The sequence below is a fragment of the Aspergillus japonicus genome (genome assembly GCF_003184785.1).
Source record: "Aspergillus japonicus CBS 114.51 unplaced genomic scaffold BO86scaffold_2, whole genome shotgun sequence".
In the NCBI taxonomy this organism is placed as follows: Eukaryota; Fungi; Ascomycota; class Eurotiomycetes; order Eurotiales; family Aspergillaceae; genus Aspergillus; species Aspergillus japonicus.
The window spans coordinates 1,235,342-1,256,926 of NW_020291639.1; the positions used below are offsets into that span (position 1 = coordinate 1,235,342).

A 21,585-nucleotide genomic window follows, 5' to 3' on the forward strand; every position below is an offset into this window, starting at 1 on the left:
CCCCCCCCCCCTCCCCGCCCGCCCGCTCGCCGCCGCGCGGGCCGCGCGGGCCATCTCCCGGCTTACTACTGTGCCATTTGAGGTGGGACAAGGTAACTTAGGAGTGTTCGCTGCACGGACTGCAATACCCGACCTGGGCTTGTAAATAGATGATTCTTCGGGGCAAGGACTGATAAGCGAGTTTTATGTTTCGCTGACATTTAAGTCTTTAAGTGGGTTGAATGACTGCAATCGAACCTCATCCCACGTTCTGTTCCATGCTATAAGAAGCGGAGCCGAGGCGGCCCAATCCATTGAACTGCCGATCCCCGGACTTTCATTCCTCCCACACAGACCTTGTATCTGACAGCACCGAGCGCCTAAGACTGTTGAAGAGAGCGTTTATACCGAACTCTCACCTCACGCACAGCCCGACAAGACCTAGCTGACAACGTCCTACCAAGCTCCATCTGTAGTTAGCGGCCATTTACTCCACCGATTGTTCGCGCGTCAACACCAGGCTGGGCACACAGAGAGCAACCGTGACCGTTGCAAGTACTGCCAGGTCAGTATTAAGTCCCGTGCCCAATGAGGGCTAGCTGCTTACCTGGCACGAATTGATATCCATAGCCCAAGGAGGAACGGACGACTCGCTGGATATCTTCCGGCAGGGTATTGACGTACTTGGCGTCGCGAAGCACATTGCGGATGATCTGATCGAATTAGTATCCACTGCCCAAATAATGAGTCGACATAAAAGCTGGAGTACGCGCTATGTACCTCAGTTTCGACTTGCTCGTTCAGCCGCCCGGCAATGTCGTACTTGAACCCGGCCCTCACGATCAGGGGTCCCATAGCTGCGCCCATGATCGAACCTAACTGCTGACTGAGGTAGTATGCTCCGATCGATGATGCGAGGATCTCTGGCGGTGCACGATTGGACATGCCGATAAATTCGCCGGAAATAATGATGCCGATCGGCGTACTCATAGGAATCACTAGCAAGGACTCCGCCACGGGATGATCGAAGTGCCACGAGAAGAAAAGGAGAATCGATGATATTACGCTGATTACCGCAGCGTAGATACTTCGCTTTTTGTACCGCTTTGTTCTGGCCGGGTCAGATATGCTTGGGATAACACAAGAGACAAAGCGACATGTTTACCGCTGGATTGCGAAACCGGAAGCCATGGAACCGACTGCAAGTCCCATCGTGCAGAAAACGAGAAACATTGAAGCCGTGGCCTCTGGAACCCGCTTCACTTGGGTGAGGTATTGAGTTATAGTAGCAACAAGCTGTGTGAAGTCAGTATCCGGTCAGATGCAAATCCGTATCATGTGCGCCCACTCACCCCCGTTCGCCCGCAGAAGAGCCCTAGCTCCACCAGCCAATACTGTCCAATGCCTTTAGTGGCCAGCCTCAGAGGCACCAGTGGTCTCCTTGCCCATAGGATCTCGTTGAAGACGAACAGGGTTGCTGCGAGGGCGAAAATCACCGTTCACAAATAGATGTGGGACATTTTGCCGCCGTCCTGGCCTGCCACTGTCATGGCCAACAATAGAGCCATTATGGCAGTAGCAAAGGTAGCAATGCCCAGGTAGTCGAGTTGCTTGATACTTCCCCCATGGGAGCTTTGGGGCTCAGCGGTCTCTTTGTGTTGGTTTGGGAAGTATAATCGGGACAGAATCAAACAGAGCACAATGAGTGGCAACCGACCAGCAAACGCCCTGTGCTTGTCAGTTCCTATCGTCACTGCCTTCTTTTGGAAGGAGTCACCTTACCATCTCCAGCCAAGTGAGTTGACCACGATGCTACCTATCGGGGCCCCTACTCCGCGTCCGATCATGGCCACAACGTTGGTATAACTCCGCAAAAGGGCAACATCGCGGGGAGCAGCCAGGTCTAACTCTACGGTGAGTTGAGTCGGACCATAGTGAAGGGGGATGACAACTCACCGGTGATGATTATTGAGATTGTGATGGCCATGCCAGCAACGCCGGCACCACTGACGATTCTCCCTGCTATCAATCCGATCATTGTTGAGTTGATCGAGCTGTTCTGCCAGTAAGACAAGTGATCGAGAACCAGAGAAGACGTTCTACAGAGACAACATACCTGATGAGACACCCTAGGCCAAAGATTGTGTATCCTATTAGCATGGACAGCTTCCGCCCCCATGTATCTGCCAATGTGCCATACTGTACGAACGCAGATTCTGTGGTCAATGGGTTACATCCGTTATCCATGGAGAGCAGGCACGTACGATCGGCAGTGCGATACAGTAGCCCAGATTGTAGCCTGTGACCAGCCATGGGCCTTTGGCGAGCTCATGGAACTCGGAAGCAATGACATGGTAGGTCGCGATGACGACTGATTCGTCAGAGCTGGCAAGAAATGCCCCTGGTGTAGTTAGCCATTGTGAAACAGCCCAGTAAGAACAGAGGCATACCGAGATATGCGATGAAGATCGCTAGTCTGGTACTATTGTTGGTGCTACCAGTATTGTCCTTGGGACTCTCCGTTGAGTTGGGACCTGTTGGTTCGCTTTCATCTCCAGAGCTTGCAAGTAATCTGGTTCGTTCACTCAGAGACATGATACTCATCGGGCAGTTCTGTGGTCTCCGATCAAGAAAGACATGGCATGGCAGCAGTCTCTGGATAGTGTCGCCATCTTAAGGCTCTGTTAATCAGGCTCTGTTGATGGAGATAGAGGATTATCCCGCTGATGCAGCACTAGTCGCCTGCATGATACCATTATCAGCCAATCCCGACCTTATCATGATGACGCTCATCAAAGCCAACCCCGCTGGGGTGAGTCATGGAGCAAAGAGAGTCGATATTGGACTCAATCAATGGCCATCCATCATTGACTACCTGAATTGGGTAATTACCTGCCATGTCACGGGTACTTGCATGTACTGCCTGAATATACAGGCAGCTTACCCAACCTTGTATACATCGGTCCAGTCTGTCAAACATACTTCCCGATTGAGATTGCCGACCAACAGCAAACTCAGTTTTCTTCGACATTCGAGAAAGACACATGGTTGCTCCGCAATGATTCTTTGCGATCGAATGCTGGACTATAAACAAACAATGACAGCAAGCGGTAACTATACCGTGGACCGTGGTAGACCAGGTAATCAAGTCAGGAATGTGAACATTTCCCAATCGAGTCTACCGCCCTGAAAGCTGACCCGGTCCCGGCTACCAACCTTGAAGTGGATGGCGATTGCCGGTTGCGCTCACGGCGATTCGCACATCTTGCTGCTCCCTACTATCAATTATCTGTCCATTCGGTAGATCGTATAATTCCTACTGAGAGAACTCGTTTTATGACTTGTGCGCCAATCTCGAGATTGACAATGGTTCCAATGGTTCCAATGGCTTCAAGGGCCCTGGTGCGGATGCGACGACGGGCCGTTGCTGAGGTCCATGGAAATGGGCGAGCAAGCAAGGAACTAGATGGAGTCCAAGGCCCAACTATACTACCTCCATGCAACCTTAAACTTGGCGCTATGGAGTTGACCGAGCATCTCCCCCTCGCTACCGGACGATGACAGCATCTTTGGATCCTTTAGGATGTTTGTTTTCTTCTTCATTCCGCATGCGTGGGTCTGCGGCCCTGTCGATCCCTGCCAAGACAGGGCCCCAACACATGGATTTCCTGCATCCGACAGCTAAACAACAGCTTGGGTACAGCATATCGAGGTCGATCTTTTCCGGCTTGGGCAATCCAGGAGGTCGACACCGGGAGATTACTTTTCTCGGCGACAGAGAGCAGCTGCAGCACCGGGAGCAGTCAGTATCATCGCGAAGGCAAGTGAATATAGAGCGTGTGAAGATGGCTTATGCATCATGACATCTGAACTCGGTCGTCCGGAGTAGATCTCAAACAAAGAGATGTGGCAAGTCCAAAAGCAGTAGGCTTACCATCAATACAATCGAGAATCCGTTCGCCGAGATCTCGGACTTAATCCAGTGCCATGGAGGGACGAGCCGGATATTTTTGGAGCTGGTCTACATTCCGATGCTCGGGTTCAGCTACCACGACGTAACCGAGCACATTTTTAGACCTGAGCTCTGATAATATAAGTACACCGTGCCAGAGTCCAAATGGAATTGAGAAAAAGTGCAACGACAAACCCATACGACAACACGACAACCCGGCCCCAGCTCACGGGCCGAATTTCACCATCGACCCAGCTCCCCGACTTGGACATCTCCCTTCCTGTTAAGGTCAATTGGATAGCTTCTGCCCTTCATCAGTCATGAAGCTCACTTACTCCGGGCTGGCTCTGGCAGCCCTCACCGGCCTCGTCGAACTGGCCTCCTGCAAGACGGTGAAGTTCAATGTCGACCTCACATGGGAGGACGGTAAGATAGCTGGGAACTCGCGCAAAGCCATCTGGACCAACGGACAAATTCCTGGTCCGACGTTGCGAGTCAAGCAAGGTGATGATGTTGAGTTCCTCGTCAACAACTCCATGCCATTTGAAACTGCCATTCACTTCCACGGTTAGTCTCCCTATACCTGCATGATTCATCGCTTTTCTCCATATCTGCCCCAGTGTGTACTAACATTGGGATGATAGGCATCGTGCAACAGGGTACCCCATGGTCCGATGGCGTTCCTGGAATCTCACAAGCTCCCATCGAACCAGGCGATGCCTTCCTATACAAGTGGAAGGCAGATGCATATGGAACATATATATACCACTCACATATGAGAGCCCAGCTTGATGATGGTCTCTATGGCGCTATCTATGTGGAACCTGCCGACTCGGTGGAAAGACCGTTCAGCTTGTTGACCAGTGATCAGACAGAGCTGCAGGCACTGTTAGACGCTGAGAAGAAGACGCAGCCGGTCATTATATCTGACTGGCGTTTGTTCACGTCTGAAGACATCCTTCAAATCCAAGAAGACTCTGGCTTCTCAAGCTACTGTGCCAGTTCCATTTTAGTCAATGGGAAGGGCTCTGTCATTTGTCCGGGTCAGGATCATATTGACTCTCTTACCCGAGCGGGCGAGAGCCAGGCTTTGGGCGATGCGAAAATGAGTGATATGGGGTGAGTTCTGATCTGATTATCTCTCCCTGATCTTCATGCTAAACATATATGCAACCAGATGTATGCCACCGACTGCGTCACGGTATGCACGATACGACTTCGATCTCACCAAAATTCCTAAGGGCTACTATGAGGGCTGTGTGCCGGCCCAGGGTCCGAACCAGGTGTTCAACGTCGATGCTTCTAAGAAATATGTCAGTTATGATGTGTTGAGTATGGCCGGCAGTTCCTCGCTAGTGTTCTCCATTGACAACCATCCGATGATTGTCTATGCGGTCGATGGACGCTATGTGGAACCATCCACCACCTACGCGATCAACATCCCCGCTGGGTCGAGATATTCGGTGATGTTGAAATTGGACCAGCCCGCTGGATCATACACAGTTCGTGCGGCCAACAAGTATGCCAACCAGATCATCAATGGCACAGCAACTTTGACCTACACCAACCAAGGGTCCAGCGGCCCCAGTGCTACCAGTCCTCAGAGAACCGTGCCGACCACCAACAGCAGGCCTGGTTCGACTACCTCATCGGGGCAATACATCAATGAGCTTGGTACGGTTCTAGATCGCAGTAAAAGCATCCTCGATGACAACACTCTCGTCCCCTTTCCCCGCGAGCCGCCTGCAGCTTATGCCAATAAGACCTTTGTTCTCGACATTGCTCAATTGTCGACCTCGTATGGCTGGAGGCTCGGAAATGAATCTTATCCGATGGATCTCGAGGAGGTTGGATTCCCAGCACTGTTCGACTCCTCCTCGATCCCCACCAAGAACATGATCAGCACCTTGAACGATACCTGGGTGGATCTCATCATCAATGTCACCACTGCCGGTCAGCCCCAACATCCGATCCACAAGCACTCGAACAAGTTCTATGTGATCGGACAGGGCAATTCGGCCTGGACTTACTCCTCCGTCGAAGAGGCAATGAAGAAGATCCCCAGCAGCTTCAACCTGCAAACTCCTCAGATGCGTGACACCTTCCAGACCCCACCATCTCTGGGTGCTCCCAGCTGGATGGCGCTCCGATACCACGTCAACAACCCCGGTCCTTTCTTCATGCACTGCCACATCCAGATGCACCACAGCGGTGGACTGGCAATGGCCATCATGGACGGAATTGACGCGTGGCCAGATGTGCCAGTGGAGTATGAGCTTGCGGTCATGCCCAAGCATTAGACTTTTCCTTTCTCTGTGAATCTTGAACAACATGTTGTACTAATCTTGTGAGACCACTGTGTTTGATTATCCATGGTGCATACATTGGTTCCTGGGTGTCGGGCGTTTTTTCTTGTCGTCTGTCATTATCTTTTACAAGTTCTGTTAACTTGAAGCCCGCTGTATATAGAGGTCTGGTTTTCTGGTGTATAGTGCTGCAAAGTCAGTACAATATTACTAATGTTTATTGTTCGTTGAAGTCTTCTCAAGAGTTGTTATTGCTTTGTTTTGTAAAACAAAACAAGTAGCTGTACGCCTGCTCTGCCTGTCATAGTAAGGACTTGATGCGATTGAGCACCAGCCTTGTGCCTCAGGCTATGTTATCACTTGAGACAATTCCAAGTTTCTGCATTCCTTTGTTTTCTTTCCCGTTCACCCCAGTTCACCCCTAGTGAATCACCTTCTGTTGATTCTCCCATATCTACTCCCCACTCCCCCACCTCTCTACAACCCACCTCTCCCACTTCCCACTTCCCACTTCCCACTCCCACTTCCCACTTCCCGAGGTCGTGCTTCAGACCATCCGCAAGTACCAACGGGTGTTTCCCCGCATCAACTCCTCCAGGCACCGGCATGTGGGGGAGTGGAGATATCGATTGACCAGAAGTTCTCATGCTCATAAATAGCAAGCAGCTATGCCTCGAAAGAATCCAGCACAGTCTATCCCTCCCATAAATACTATCACTCTCCACTATGACTACCACCGAAAAGTCAATTCGCGCCGCCTTCCCCGATCTCGAATGGCACAAACTCACGCCTCCAACCGACCACGCAGCCTTCACCTACTACGGCTTCCAACCGAGCAAGACCGTCCTTGCCAAAGGTCATGTGCGATCCCCGGGGCACCGATCCTTTCCCACCGACGTGATCTACGACCGAGACGTGGCAATCACCCTGCGTGACGGCATCAAAATCTACGCGGACATCTTCCGGCCGGTCGACTCGGACGCCGTCCCCGTCCCCGCGATCATGCCCTGGAGCCCCTACGGCAAGACCGGCACGGGGCCGCAGAGCTACGACAGCATGGCGCCGTTCCGCGCCGGCCTCCAGAAGGGCCGTACCTCGGGCTACGAGAAGTTCGAGGGGCCCGACCCGGCGGAATGGTGCCCGCGGGGCTACGCGGTCGTCAACGTGGACGCGCGCGGGTGCGGCGACTCGGAGGGCAACATCGCGTTCTGGGGGCAGCAGGAGGCCGAGGACATCTGGGATGCGATCGACTGGCTGGCGCGGCAGCCGTGGTGCACCGGCTCGGTCGGCATGGCCGGCAACTCCTGGCTGTCGATCGCGCAGGTCAACTTCGCCGCGCGGCTGTCGCACCCGGCCCTGAAGGCGCTCGCGCCGTGGGAGGGCCTCACCGATCTCTACGGGGATTTGGTCCTCCGGGGCGGAAGACCGCACAACGAGCGGTTCCACGCCATGATCCTCTCGGGCTTCGCCGGCCGCGGCGCCGCCGAGAACATGCCCGCCATGGGCCGCAAGCGGCCCTTCTACGATGATTACTGGGAGAGCAAGCGGATCCGTCCGGAGCGTATCGGGGACGTGCCGCTGTATGTCCTGGCCTCGTATTCGTCTATGCTGCATACCCGGGGCTCCTTCGAGACGTTCCGCGCCGCTCAGAGTACCCGCAAATGGCTCCGTGTGCATCCGTATCAGGAGTGGTACGACCTCTATCGTCCGGAGATGGTCGAGGACCTGGCACGGTACTTTGATCGGTATCTCAAGGGCGTTGAGAATGGCTGGGAGGAAAGTACCCCGCCGGTCAGACTCTCGCTGCTCGGGTTCGAAGATAGTGTCGTGCAGACGATTCGCGAACGGCCTGAACGGGAGTATCCCTTAGCGCGGCAGGAACTGAAGAGGTTCTATCTCCGGCCGGAGACCATGACGCTGCAGCCTGAGCAGCCGGTTGCTGGATCATCCGTCGCACATGCCGGACACGACCTGAAAGTCAGCTCGGTGAGTACTGTGCTTCATCCTCGAAGCTCACAACCACGCACTAACCGCTTGTGCCGTCCAGGATTTCGTACTGTATTTCGACCAGTACACCGAAATAGCCGGATACCCCCAGGTCCGCCTCTGGATGTCCTGCCCAGACCACGACGACCTGGACGTCGCCGTGCAGATCCGCAAGATCAACCGCGACGGCAAGCTCCTCGAGCACCTCAACTACCCGTGCCCGGTGCCGGCGGCCGAAGTCCCGAACGTGAACACCGTCAAAACCCTGGGCCCGTCGGGCTTTCTGCGCGCATCGCACGCGGTCACTCGCGATGAAGCCCGGTCGACTGCGGGCGAGATCGTGTACCGGCATGATCGACGGGAGCCGATTGCCCCCGGGACCATTGTGCCGTTGGACATCGGTCTCTGGCCGATGGGCATGGTCTTTGGGCCCGGCGAGGGCATCATGCTCCGTGTGTCGGGCCACGATATGTGTCTCCCGGAGGTGGACTTCATGCGGCCGACGGAGCCGGACGACGAGAATCAAGGGACCCATGTGGTCTACGGGGGAGGGGGGTATGATTCGTATCTGGTGTTGCCTTTTGTGTGAGCCGCGGGGAAATGGTTGTGGGAACAAACAGTAACATATCACTCCTTGGTTTCTGTTCCAACCGGCCATCAACTCGGACAGATAGGGGGCGTGATCCAAAATGATCGACCCAGTACAGTACATTATTCTTAGACGCCCAGCGGAGAAAGTCAATGCGCACTTGACAGCGCAGCCTGATCCACTCGTCCCGTTCCTGGTTCTGGTACTTCTGCGCCATGGCGTTCGATGCCCGATCCAGTCTTGTTTCAATTGCATGTACCTTTGTATCTGGACATCCACTGCGAAGGGGCTGGAGGATGACAGCAGATCTGGCCGGGAAACCGATGTTGCTGCGAGACCCGATGATCGTAGTCGGTTAATAGCACCAAACCACTTGTATGGGAACCAAAAGGGAGTGTCCAGTAGGTACTGGTAACTACCTGGTACCCATCAGCTATAGCAGGAGAATGAGTCCGGTCACGGACCCAGAACAGCCTCGAGCAGGCAACCACTATGCGCCCCCGATACCAATGAATTGGGTCCCAAAGAACACTCCGTCGGACATGGTCGGTGCAATTGCACACATCGTACCCCCCTCAGTGAGGCCGATCAGGCTTGTAGCTAGTATCGAAGCGGCAAGTGTTCGTCCCGGGACGGACCGGACTCGCTTGGTTGGGAGAGAGTCACCCCGTACCTGTCACCACGGTGGGTACCGATGGAGCACTGCATACCTAGTAAGACTTCGGCCGGAAGGTGGAGTTGGGATCGGCCCCGGCTTTGTGGTGATTGACAGCTGGTTGGGGACGGTGTTCTTGTCAGGGGTAGTATGGGTGGTGGTGGTGTTCGGAAGTCTACTTCCGTTGGTCTGGAACATTTCGACAAAAGGATGGTTTCCAGACCTGCCATCAGGTTGGAAATCAGGCCTCAGTCAAACAAACAGGACCTCATTTCGCTGCTTTGCTACCTTCGGTGCGGTGGTGCCGCGTCATCGTTGACTCAACTCTACTGCAGAGAATATGGCTTGACTGCTACTTCTTGTCCCCGTTATAAAAACCCCAGAGATATGAAGGGAGGCTTGAGGAGATCCTCAGAGGTACAGTACAATACCTACAGCACTAAAGTCCAAGTGGATATGCGTCAGACCCATCATTCGATCTGGGAATGACGCCTCAAGTGGCCCTGCCGGCCGTCTCTTTTTTTGGGGAATGATGCATGAAACGAGGTGAAATGATATGACGCATCACATCATGTTACGCTCCTCCTTCTCCTCCTCCTCCTCCCTCCCCTTCCCCAACAATGGGACCTCGCCTATGCGTACCTCCATCAAAAGCCTTTCTTGAATCTCAACCCTTGAGCCCACCTCCAAACTTGGGTAAGTGTGAAGGGAATTGTGATCCATCTCATCCGCAATTGCAAATAATGTTCCGCGCCTGAGAACCTGCGTACGTTGTCGCTTTCCCCATTGCCTTAAGTTGAGTGTTATTCGTCAAAGCACGGACGAACCCCGAAATGAAATCATCCTTCGTGATGACTGCAGTGTACAAAGTACGACCGTAGTCGGGAGCGGAACCCCAGGAACTAACCATACTCTAAGCGAAATGCTTAAAGAAAGAACTAACGAGAAGACATATCAAATAATTGTCAATAGCTTTGTTCATGCGCCGCGGGAATTTTATTTTTGGGGTGACAGGTTTACTTTCTGTTTAGGCGCCTTAGCTCGGAGTAGTTAGCTGATCCAGGGGATCCACGTTACTATTAGGTAGGTGCTGGACTAGCAAGTAGTTCGAGGTTACTTTTTATCCGTGGGCTTCAACAAAGTATTTATACCAACTCTAACGGCAGCCGGAGCCAGGGATATCCTGAATGTACTGTACAATTACTCCTTCGCTCTCAAATCCAAGCAGCCTCAGAACCACGCACCCGATCTTTGCTTCCTGCCACATTCGACAACAGGGCATTCCGTTACGATTCGTGACCAGATCTCCAAGTCTACTTCCGTCTTTCCGCGAAGAAAAAAAAAGAAAAAAAAGAAAAACCGCCGTATAATTCAACATGAAGCTCGTGTATCTCGTTTCTGTCTTCAGTGCCATGGTGGCAACGGCAATGGCAGCCCCGGTTCCAGACACAGATGCGCTGGCGCTGAGCGAGAAGCAGGTACGTTGCTTGGGTTTCTTCTGAGTTTGATGAGTTAAAATGGTGACGGGGTTCGACCTACTAACGAAGATGCACCTCTGAAGGCGAGCGGAGCAATGATGCTGGCCAGGAACGATACGCCTACCACCGGGATCTCGAAGAAAGTCGAGGAAGCGCAGCAACAGCAGCAACAACAGGGGCAACAACAAAGGCAGCAACAAGGGCAGGGTCGGAATTAGATGGGAGGCTGGGGAAGAGGGTTGTTGAGTCGGGGAGGGAAAGCATATTCAATTAAATGATTGCAGGACAGTGGAAGTATGCCGGTGTGTTCGATTAGGGCTGCATGAGTGGAAGGGAGGATGTGGTTCCGAGGCGGGGATTTGGGTGACTATGATGGATGGTCGATGGCTTGCATTGCTCGGAGAGTGATCTTGTTTCCTTTGTTGGATGTTTTTGGGATCGAAGGACTACCGGATTTGATAATGGGAGGCAGCGCTGTGATGTGTTACTTGCGTCGCTTGTGCACGTTATCTTATTTGGAGACTGATGGTTTTCAAACAGAGTTGCATTGTGTGAGACACTGATACTTGATTAAGGACTGTTTGTATTTTGTTGCTGTTGTTTGACTGTGTTGTCAGTGTCAGTGAGGTGTGCCTGATGCTCTACGTATCGATCAGCAGTGAATGGGCTGTAGTTGGGAAGCAATATTACATAGTTCGACTATGCACCTGACATGCGAGGCTTATGCAGCAACAAAATTGTTTGACACAGACTAGGTGGTCAATGTCAAGGGCCGCGCATGAAGCTTCCGGTTGCAGCAAGAGCAAGTCTCTACCTAGTACTGGGTCGGTAGGCATCGAGTCACAGTCCACCCAACGAGGCCGACTATTCTCCTGTGGTATGACCACCCCAGCCCAGAACCTCAAACAGCTATGTCACACAGATACCTAGTACAGCCCTAATCCCCCGACCTTCTCCTTGCCTATGCAGCGGCTCTTTGTCTGCCCACCACCACCCTTGCCACACATCACGGCGATATGCCTCGAAACGGCCCTCTCGGAATCGCCGAGCATCACAGAGTTCATGATTCAGGCCTCCGCTTGCTCGGCCGCGGCCGAGCGCACACCTGCTCAGTCGGGTAGGTGTGCAGGTGTGCCAGAAAGCGATCTCTCGATCCATGGACGACCGGGTGGTATCGATCAAGCCACCTGATGCATGGGGCGCAAAACAACCTGTCATATTGGTCGTGGGGACTGCCCCTCTGAGTAAATGACATAAATGACATAATGATAGACTTTTCCCCAGAATCGTGGCCAGGCGACATGATGAACGCCTAGACTTCGTCGCCGTCCGGGGTTGGTGCGGGTTCCACGGCGTGGCTGTTGCATCCGGCGGCCGGGCGCCACTCAGCATCGCCATCAACCAGTGCCGAGCCATGGAAACCCTGACTTCCCAACCCTCCACGTGAGCAGCTGACCTGGGCTCCCTCCGGGGAAAGACCCTGGTCTCTCTCGATTAAGTATTCGAGACGAAAGGCTCCCCCGTGGAAATTCTGTCGCTGACACCTCCATCTAGAATATTCAAACGAACGGGGGATGCGAGTTCGTGACATCATGATTCATCATCCATCTCCCCATGTCTCGGGGGTTTCGTATACTAAAGATCTATATAACGGCGTCTGTAGACCGGTTACGGCTCGGTGAGTGATCTCGTAAATCTCTGTATAAGTGGACTCCGAGCAGATTTTGGACATCACAAAAGCTAGCGAACAATGGTCTTCTCCAAGCTGAGGCGACCGGGAGGTAGACCCGACACTTACTCTGCGGGTGACAATGAGGCCTCGGCGGATCGAACACTCTCCACGGCGCCGATTCAAGAAGCAAAAGAGGAAGAACTCGTGGACACGCCTATCCCGCTCCTCACATGGCGCTCGTTTCTCATGGGAGTCTTCGTGTCGATGGGAGGGTTCCTCTTCGGGTACGACACGGGTCAGATTTCCGGGTTCTTGGAGATGCCGAACTTCCTCCAGCGATATGGCCAACAGCGTTCCGATGGCACGTATTACTTTACCAATGCCCGCTCGGGCCTCATCGTGGCCTTGGTAAGAGCCCTGTTCCTCTGCCCACAAGTCTTGTTCGCGAGGCTGACGCATCCTTTCAGCTGTCCGTTGGCACCCTGATCGGCGCTCTCGTTGCAGCTCCCATTGCGGATCGCATTGGTCGTAAATGGTCCATCAGCGGATGGTCGGCCATGGTATGTGTGGGCATCACGGTTCAGATATCCTCTCCGTCCGGGAAGTGGTACCAAGTGGCCATGGGTCGGTGGGTGGCCGGCCTCGGAGTCGGGGCTTTGTCATTGCTCGTGCCGATGTATCAAGCCGAAACGGGACCAAGACACATTCGTGGCTCACTGGTCAGGTATGATTGCTCCCTGTCACTTTTATAGATATATATAGATAGCTAGAGTCCAGAGCTCTGACACCGCAATAGCACCTACCAACTTTTCATCACTCTGGGCATCTTCGTCGCCAACTGCATCAACTTCGGGACCGAGGACATGGACAGCACCGCCTCCTGGCGCATTCCCATGGGCATCACCTACCTGTGGGCGATCATTCTGGGGGTTGGGATTTCGATGTTCCCCGAGACCGTCCGATACGACTATCGACACGGCAAGGTTGAGCGAGCCACCGACACCATCGCCAAGATGTACGGAATCCCCTATAACCACCGCCGACTAAAGGAAGAACTCGATGAGATCAAGCAAAAGTACGAAGAGGAAATGGCACGCGGGAAGGTGACTTGGGTCCAGCTTTTCAAGGGGCCGCGCATGAAGTACCGGGTTGCGGTCGGCGTGGCTCTCCAGGCCCTTCAACAACTGACCGGGGTAAGTTTAGCTCAGCTATACCGCACGATAGCACTCGCTAACAGAGGCCCTAGGCCAATTACTTCTTCTACTACGGCACAACCATCTTCCAAGGCGCCGGAATCAGTAACAGCTATGTCACTCAGATGATCCTCGGTGGCGTGAACTTCGGGACCACGTTCTTGGGTCTGTATCTGATCGAGAACTACGGCCGTCGGCGGTCGTTGATCGCCGGCGCGCTGTGGATGTTCGTCTGCTTCATGATCTTCGCCTCGGTGGGTCACTTCGAACTGGACCGTCAAGACCCGGAGAGCACGCACACCGCCGGGGTGGTCATGGTCGTGTTCGCCTGTCTGTTCATCCTGGGGTTCGCGTCCACGTGGGGCCCCATGGTGTGGACGATCATCGCGGAGCTGTACCCGTCCGAGTACCGCGCGCGGGCCATGTCGCTGGCCACCGCGTCCAACTGGCTCTGGAACTTTTTGTTGGCCTTCTTCACCCCCTTCATTACGAGCGCGATCGACTTTCGGTTCGGCTACGTCTTCGCCGGCTGTCTGTTCCTGGCCGCGGGCTTGGTGTACTTGACCGTGATCGAGGGTCGCGGCCGCACCCTGGAGGAGATCGATACGATGTACGTGATGCGCGTGCCCCCCTGGAAGAGCTCCAAGTTCCAGTTCGAGGAGCTGCAGCCCTACAATCGCCGCGGTTCCGCGACCGAGAAAGCCGGCGCGGCGCATATCCCGCGGGTGGGCGATGGCCAGCCCGAAGCCTCCCATACTGCGGAGGTGTAGTTTCTTTTCCCTGCTGAAGGGTAGTTTGTTCCAGTAAGATATGCGAGGTTATGTATATCATCCGATGTTGCTTGCTGTAGTTGCTCATCTTCTTCTTGCATTTCTGTTCGATAGTCTTAGCTGGTGTGAGTACCTACCTACGTATTGTACGTATAATACAATCTCCGATGAATTGACATAGCGTATGATGTACGGGAAAAGTAAAAGCTGGGGAGTCCTAGCGACACATCATCCAAACACCCCAACGGCTTTGGATTCACAGGCTGGCTTCGCATTGCACACTCGTTGTCGAGCCTGCCGGAAGATACTACAGTACGTACGCTGCCAACGACAACGGCCCCCGTCTGTCTCCGACAAACAAATCCAGGCAGAAGCCAAAGCCATCGCTCACGGCACCCCGTCAGGACGCACGTCGACGACACATCGCAGCATGCTAGAGGAGTTTGCGAATGAGAACTACAAATATCCTCAACGGTCAACACCACAATCCACCTCAATCCCCCAGCCCACGCGCCGACTGCGACGATCACCCCACCAGCCCATCCACCACGGCGATGAGGAACCGGGAAGGAAAACACACATCCCAGGGGGGGGGTTTATACTCCCGCTACCATCACATGACATGACATGGCATCAACCAAAAGAGGAAGTCGCGCGATTCCCCCGGCCCTGCCCGCCGACTGTCGCCGCCGCTGACGAGTAACGTTCTTTAGCATCTAGCCACGCGAGGAGAGAGCTCTACGCGGAGGGGGGGAGGGATGATTCGATTCTGCTGCCCTGGGTTTGGTGGGGGAGCGACTCGGGCAGAGCGCTGCGCTGCGCTGCGCGGGTTGGCTCGTGGATATAGAGTAATATGCACCTACGGGATGTGGTGTGAGTTTGTAGGTGACTTGTGTCGTGGCAGGGCGGAGGATAGGTTATCCGCTTGGAGATGAGGGTGGAGATTTTAAATGGTTGCATGATTGTTGGGTGTTGGGGTTAAGATAGCGAAAGAGCTCGATATAAATGTCATGCGCAATGGGATTGATCGCTGGGGGGTGAGGGAGGTTACGGGTCCATGGAGGGTGGTTTACGCGATGATGGCTACGAGGTAGGTATCTCAAGCGCAGGGGTTCTGGTGCTCGTACTAGGTGGAATCGAACGAGGGAGGTATACAGCCGCTAACTTACGGCTTATCCGGTAATCTCAGAGGAATAAGAACAGAAAGGAAAGCATCGTTCTATGGACTGCATGCTATGTATGAAACATGCAAACGAAAAAGGAAAATGCAAAAAAAAAAAAAAAAAACAGGGATATAGTTATGAACAATGGTATGTTGAATAGTGTCATGTACAGTCCACCCGAAAAAAAGAAAGGGTGTCTTAGATCCATCGTGATCTCTTGAAAATAAACCGAAAATGAATCAGTGGTTCAAGCCAACTCCACCCCTTACAAAGCAGCCATCACACCCAAGACACCCGCCACACCGGCGATTCCATAGCCCAGCACGGCAGCGGGAGTAGCCTGGACACCTGCGCCCTCGGAGCTGGAGCTCGAGGCGGTATTGCTGCTGCTGCTGCTCGAGCTCGAGCTCCTGCCGGTCGAGGTACCGGTCGTAGAGGTGGTACCGGTGGTGGTGGCGGTCGCCGTGGTCACCGTCGCGGTGTTCCCGCCGGAGACGGTCGAAGTGGCGGTGGCCTCGCCGTTGGTGCCGGTGAGGGTGGTCAGGTCGTCCCAGCGGGAGGAGGCCTTGGAGGCGACATCAGAAGCCCGGGACCGCGCGTCCGAGGCCACCGACTGCCCGTAGGACTCGGCGTTGGAGGCCACCGATTCACCCCACGATCGCGCGTCCGAGGCGGCCGCCGCACCGCCCGTCTCGGCCGCGCTGGCGATCGAGGTGGCCGCCGACACGATGTTGGTCGCCGCGTTCTCGGCCCCCGAGGCGACGGTCTGCGCGATGCCCTCGGCATCCGACACGATGCTGCCGACGATGTCGCCCTGGGGCTGGGGGGCAGCGAGGGCGGAGGCGCTGAAGAGGGCGGTGGTCAAGAGGAGGGTCTGGAGTTGCATGGTGACGATTTTTAGTGGTCTGGTTGAAGGGATAATGTGGTTGGTAACTTTATCGCTGAGGGCGAGAGTTGTATAGTAGAGGTGGTGAGTGGGAAGTGGTTAGGCGAGATAAGGATAAGGATAAGGATAAGAGACGCTGGTGATAACTGTGATTCGACCCGGGGTAATATGGGGTATTTGTATGTTTGAAAAGAGAGTAGATCACAAAAGATCAGCGCTAGGTAACGACGAAAGATGAGCCATTTATAACAATCGGCAGATGCGGCAAATGATGGGTACACAAAACCCTCCAGGAACTGAGATTTGGGGATCGTCAGTCCCCTGGAGGGTCCGCTCCCAGTTTCGTCCCAGTTCCAACAGTTGCCCGACCCCCCTTCCAATCGCATTTTCTAAAAGGACAAGAATAGCATCCATTCACCGATGGGCATTGCCGTCCCAAGCCACCGTGGCTGTCGGTTTGTGCATCCACTTGCTCGCGGATTTGACGGAACAGCGAATGGTGGTTTGGTGTTTTTTGAGTCGTCCGACGAATCCTGGAGATCGTTGGACATGCGATTGCGGCTCAGCGACCCACTACGTATGCCTTCCGGTGGCTGAGCGAGGCACCGGGTTCTGGAAATATCGATGCCTAGTTACTAAGCGTGCATAAAGCAAACACAGCACATGGACTTGGCCACTGCACTGGCAAGGCAAATGGTGCAGTGGGCGAACCAGGGACCTGACCCCAACAAGTTAACCCGATCAAATCCCGATTCCCGAATGGATCAACTGCGAAATACATCTCCTGAGGTCGTGATATTGTAAACAGTATTCGTATCTACGGAGTAAATAAATATCTTCAGCTCTCGATTGATCTACTGAGATCCTTAAAACGGTATCCTTAGTTGCGATGTACAAGTACAGGGTACGGCATCCCTGTAAATTCGATCGCAGATCGACATCGGAAATTAGCCACGCCTGACGTGCTCGGCTCCTGGTCTATGGCAGATAGGGTCAAGGCCCATGCGAGCCTACTGCAAGTGTCGGATCCCACTTTAAATGATAATCGCAGCGGAACCTTGGCAGTCAAACTATCATGATACTGAGTAAGACAATCCCTCAACAATAAATATCTATGGCGCCAGTTGACATAGCGGTCAGCTTGTTTGACAAAACACTGCCCCGGGGATGAGGTTAAGCAGACAGTTGTCTGTCTCAGCTGCTTAGCCGAGATCGCGACCCGTCTGATCCTCATGAAAAAGTCCTGCGCCTGAATGGGGAAGTAAGCAAACAGATTAGCATGTGTTGCCGGTTGTCGTGTGCTCGCAGATGTTGCTTGAGTCCTATCAGTCCTATCAGTCCGATCAGTGATCCGATGATCGGTACTCGTAGAAACACTTCGTGGGACGAGTTCACCGCCGAGTGTGATAATAATTGATGGGCGGGACTGGCAGGTCACCTGAGATTCCGACCTTCTTTTCCCTCCCTTCCCCGGGCCTCTCTCATCACACCTTCTGTTTGCACGGCCGCTACACATCGTCATTTGCCACTCACTCACTTGTTTGAAATCCATTCCTTCGACATCATTGTTGAATTGCCCACGTTGGTGTACCAGCTGCGCACTCATAATAGGTATTTTAATCTCGCACATCAATCGTACCCTTTTCGCCCACTCTTCCATTTCTCACTTCTCTCTCGATCACATGTGATTGTGGTTCTAAGTGGAACCCCATCGAGACCGTCCGCCGACCGTATTTTCGAGTTAGCTGCTGAACGGCACCTTTATCGCTCCACCCCCCACTTGGTCACCCTCTTTTTCTCTTTTCGATTCTGGTCAAATTCAACAGTTTTCCCGCCATTGTGTCAATTCCGCTTGGAATTCTTCCTGAACGAACTTCCCCGGGACTCTGTGACACTTTTTACCCCATCGTTGGCCCGCCAGAGCTCCAGTGTCCCTTGCGGGTCTATGTGACTTAATAGTATGGATCACCCTCCAAAAAAGCTCCCGAGTTCTTCGTCCCCAACTGACAACATCTCCAGCACACAGTCGCGCGACCTGACCATTAGCTACTGTGGTTGAACTTATCGCTGCGCAGACAGTTTCCGCTTCTCCCAATCCGGGTCTTGTATCCTGAACATGCCCTCTTTTACCGGCCAGACCTCTGAGTCTGGCCTTGACTATGATGGTAGGTCTGAGCACAAGTCCCTGTCCTTTCTCCGGTTTGTGCCTCTCCTGTAGCTGTAGGTTCCTGGAAGCTTTGTTTCCGGACCAGATTTATGTATTGCCCACTGCGACTTTTACCATGCTTCCGACCGTCTTAAGCTTAATGTCCCTGGTGACCTTCGTTGTCTTCGTTGTGCTGTCACTTAAGTGTTGCTGGATTCTGACCAATTGTCAAGGGCCCCAACCGATCATGGGAACTGGCCTAAATGTGGCGTTCCAACGACGTCGGCAGACGACCGGCCACTCAGACTCTGCGACTTCGTCGGAAACAAACATTCCTAAGCACCACCGGGCTCCGGTGCCCAAGAAAGCGACAGCTCGACCGCCAATCCATCCCCCGACCTCTCTTAGTAGCCAGAGTTCCAGCAATTTGACGGAATCCGCCATACGCGACGAAAAGGACCCCAGCATGAAGTACAGCGAAGAAGATTCGCAGAATAGTCTCTACAGCCAGGTGTATGAATGGCTTCAAACCGAGAGATCTAAGCGCGGTTCTCATCACTCACTAGGTTCTGGCGTTCCGGATGAAGCAGCAAGTGCTGGCCAATTTGCAGGCAGCAACAGCACCGGCATGTCAGTAGAGGAGAGGTCGTCTTCCAGCACACAGATTTCCATGGCTCTCGACAAGCTCGAGAAAATCTTGCTTCAGTACGCTCCTTCGCGACAGGACAACGGTGCCGTGCGGCGGCTTCGACGCCATCGATCTAGAGGACTACGGAGAGGCTCGGCTTCCGAGTCGGACTTTTCGGACCTCGACGTCGCTGCTCCTAGTGTGGATGCAGTGCTGGACAATTCCAAGACCTTGGCCTACAGCGGAGGTGGCGCAGACGACGATGAGAGCGAACAAGGCGCCAGTGTCCGTTGCGCCAAAGACAGAGAAGCCTGGATGACTTTCAAGACTGAGATACTGCGCCTCGCACACACCTTGCAGTTCAAGGGATGGCGAAAGCTATCCATGCATTGTGCCGCGGACATTGAGGTCATTCGACTTAGCGGTGCTCTGACAAATGCGGTGTATGTTGTGAATCCGCCACAGCACATTCCGGTTCCGAAGGCCGAAGATGGTTCTTATTCTTTGGTTGCGAGGAAGCCTCCTCCGTAAGTGCCTCCTTCCCCAAGTCAGAAGATATTCACAAGAGACGATCTAACTCCCTGCAGGAAGCTTCTGCTGCGTATCTATGGCCCGCAGGTGGATCACCTGATTGATCGAGAAAATGAGTTGCAGATTCTTCGGCGCCTAGGCCGTAAGAACATCGGTCCCAAGGTGCTGGGTACCTTCCAGAACGGTCGTTTTGAGGAGTATTTCGAAGCCCGTCCTCTGACACCCCGCGAGCTTCGGGATCCTCTCACTATGAAGCAGATTGCAAAACGGATGAGAGAACTTCATGACGGGGTTGAGTTGCTCCCAGAAGAGAGGGAAGGAGGGCCGATGGTGTTCAAGAACTGGGACAAATGGGTCGATCGCTGCGAGCAGGTCATCAACTGGTTGGACAAGGAGATTCAATCTGCGCACAGCGCAAGCAAGTCAATTTCAGAGCCATGGCGTCGGCGAGGCTTTGTTTGCGGTGTTCCCTGGCCGGTATTCAGGAAGGCAGTCGACAATTATCGCAAGTGGCTCATCTCCAGTTGCGGCGGAAGCAATGCCCTGAAACAGCAACTTGTCTTTGCGCACAACGATGTAAGTCTGTTGCTTCCACTTTTTTTTTGGAATAGATGCTGACTGAGTGTGGAGACACAATATGGCAATCTGCTACGAATGGAGCCAAGCCAAGAATCGCCTCTGCTTCGCCCTGAGAACAAGCACAAGCAGCTCGTTGTGATCGACTTTGAATATGCATCGGCGAACACGCCAGGTTTTGAATTTGCGAACCACTTCGTGCGTACTTTCCAGAGCTTCTGTCAATTCATCACTAACCCACATTGACAGTCTGAATGGTGCTACAATTATCACGACGCGGAAAGACCTTGGGCGTGCAATAATACAGTTTATCCAACTCCAGCACAGCAACGTCAGTTCATCAGTGCTTACCTCAGCCATCGACCTGGATTGCGCGAGCAGGCCTCGCCATCCATCACTCCACTGATGCGGGCAGGTACTTCCAATTCGACTTCCCTTGCGCCACTGAGTCTCGATGCCGGCCCAGATTTGGATGTGATGGCTAGTGTGGATATCGAGAGATCTCACGCGGACGGTATAGAAGCGCAGATTCAAGCCCTGATGACGCAGACAAAGCTCTGGCGCGTGATCACGTCCGCTCAGTGGGTGGCGTGGGGAATCGTACAAGCGAAGGTTCCAGGCATGGAAGAAGGTATCAAAGCGGACGCCATAGCATCCCACGGTCAAGGTGATACCGCGAATGGCAACGGCGCGCACGTGGAGACGACTGCGGATGTGCCTACCTCGATTCCCCCGGTAGACGCGGCTGTCGATGAGTCTGACGAATTCGACTACCTTGCATATGCACAAGACCGCGCCATGTTCTTCTGGTCTGACCTCTTGTCGATGGGATTCGTACAAGAGGATGAGCTGCCCGCGCCAATGGTTGAACAAATCAAGTCACGGATCACCAAGTACTAGGAGGCCTCTGAGCACGCACGATAAGGACGAGAAAGGGTCGGACATGAATGACGAAGCGATATTTTCTTCTGCCATATGTTTGTCTTTGTAATGTACATACATACATCATACCTACATAGCCAGGAGTATCATCACATCACATCACTGATTTGAATTGAGTTCATCATCCAGAGGA

The 21,585-nt window shown here is 53.6% G+C and overlaps 7 protein-coding genes across 7 annotated transcripts; 5 read left to right on the plus strand and 2 right to left on the minus strand.

Annotated features, from left to right (window-relative positions):
- Positions 1 to 466: 466 nt before the first annotated feature.
- BO86DRAFT_415102 (MFS transporter) lies at positions 467 to 2,574 on the minus strand (the record flags this gene model as incomplete). The annotated part of the gene is made up of 11 exons (XM_025674883.1): positions 467 to 537; positions 587 to 692; positions 760 to 1,090; positions 1,145 to 1,275; positions 1,332 to 1,419; positions 1,483 to 1,707; positions 1,762 to 1,882; positions 1,936 to 2,033; positions 2,096 to 2,178; positions 2,244 to 2,380; positions 2,430 to 2,574. The coding sequence occupies 11 exons, from the start codon at positions 2,572 to 2,574 to the stop codon at positions 467 to 469; spliced, it is 1,536 nt and encodes a 511-aa protein (XP_025533056.1).
- A 1,571-nt stretch (positions 2,575 to 4,145) lies between these two features.
- BO86DRAFT_429077 (L-ascorbate oxidase) lies at positions 4,146 to 6,259 on the plus strand. The gene is made up of 4 exons (XM_025675626.1): positions 4,146 to 4,498; positions 4,576 to 5,050; positions 5,109 to 5,504; positions 5,562 to 6,259. The coding sequence occupies exons 1-4, from the start codon at positions 4,252 to 4,254 to the stop codon at positions 6,229 to 6,231; spliced, it is 1,788 nt and encodes a 595-aa protein (XP_025533057.1). The 5' UTR covers positions 4,146 to 4,251; the 3' UTR covers positions 6,232 to 6,259.
- Positions 6,260 to 6,900: 641 nt separating this feature from the next.
- BO86DRAFT_352486 (CocE/NonD family hydrolase) lies at positions 6,901 to 8,812 on the plus strand (the record flags this gene model as incomplete). Its single annotated transcript, XM_025669484.1, has 2 exons — positions 6,901 to 8,214; positions 8,285 to 8,812. The coding sequence occupies exons 1-2, from the start codon at positions 6,964 to 6,966 to the stop codon at positions 8,810 to 8,812; spliced, it is 1,779 nt and encodes a 592-aa protein (XP_025533058.1). The 5' UTR covers positions 6,901 to 6,963.
- Positions 8,813 to 10,679: 1,867 nt separating this feature from the next.
- Positions 10,680 to 11,626, plus strand: BO86DRAFT_385152 (uncharacterized protein). Its single transcript, XM_025671043.1, has 2 exons — positions 10,680 to 10,945; positions 11,029 to 11,626. The coding sequence occupies exons 1-2, from the start codon at positions 10,844 to 10,846 to the stop codon at positions 11,161 to 11,163; spliced, it is 237 nt and encodes a 78-aa protein (XP_025533059.1). The 5' UTR covers positions 10,680 to 10,843; the 3' UTR covers positions 11,164 to 11,626.
- A 659-nt stretch (positions 11,627 to 12,285) lies between these two features.
- BO86DRAFT_352489 (sugar porter family MFS transporter) lies at positions 12,286 to 14,580 on the plus strand (the record flags this gene model as incomplete). Its single annotated transcript, XM_025669485.1, has 5 exons — positions 12,286 to 12,443; positions 12,500 to 13,025; positions 13,085 to 13,341; positions 13,414 to 13,810; positions 13,864 to 14,580. Exons 2-5 carry the CDS (start codon positions 12,696 to 12,698, stop codon positions 14,578 to 14,580), a joined length of 1,701 nt encoding a protein of 566 aa, XP_025533060.1. The 5' UTR covers positions 12,286 to 12,443; positions 12,500 to 12,695.
- A 1,099-nt stretch (positions 14,581 to 15,679) lies between these two features.
- BO86DRAFT_385154 (putative GPI anchored protein) lies at positions 15,680 to 17,117 on the minus strand. The gene has a single exon (XM_025671044.1). The coding sequence runs from the start codon at positions 16,627 to 16,629 to the stop codon at positions 16,009 to 16,011; it is 621 nt and encodes a 206-aa protein (XP_025533061.1). The 5' UTR covers positions 16,630 to 17,117; the 3' UTR covers positions 15,680 to 16,008.
- A 1,905-nt stretch (positions 17,118 to 19,022) lies between these two features.
- BO86DRAFT_394948 (putative choline kinase) lies at positions 19,023 to 21,410 on the plus strand (the record flags this gene model as incomplete). The annotated part of the gene is made up of 4 exons (XM_025673265.1): positions 19,023 to 19,930; positions 19,991 to 20,510; positions 20,565 to 20,708; positions 20,760 to 21,410. The coding sequence occupies 4 exons, from the start codon at positions 19,023 to 19,025 to the stop codon at positions 21,408 to 21,410; spliced, it is 2,223 nt and encodes a 740-aa protein (XP_025533062.1).
- Positions 21,411 to 21,585: the final 175 nt, after the last annotated feature.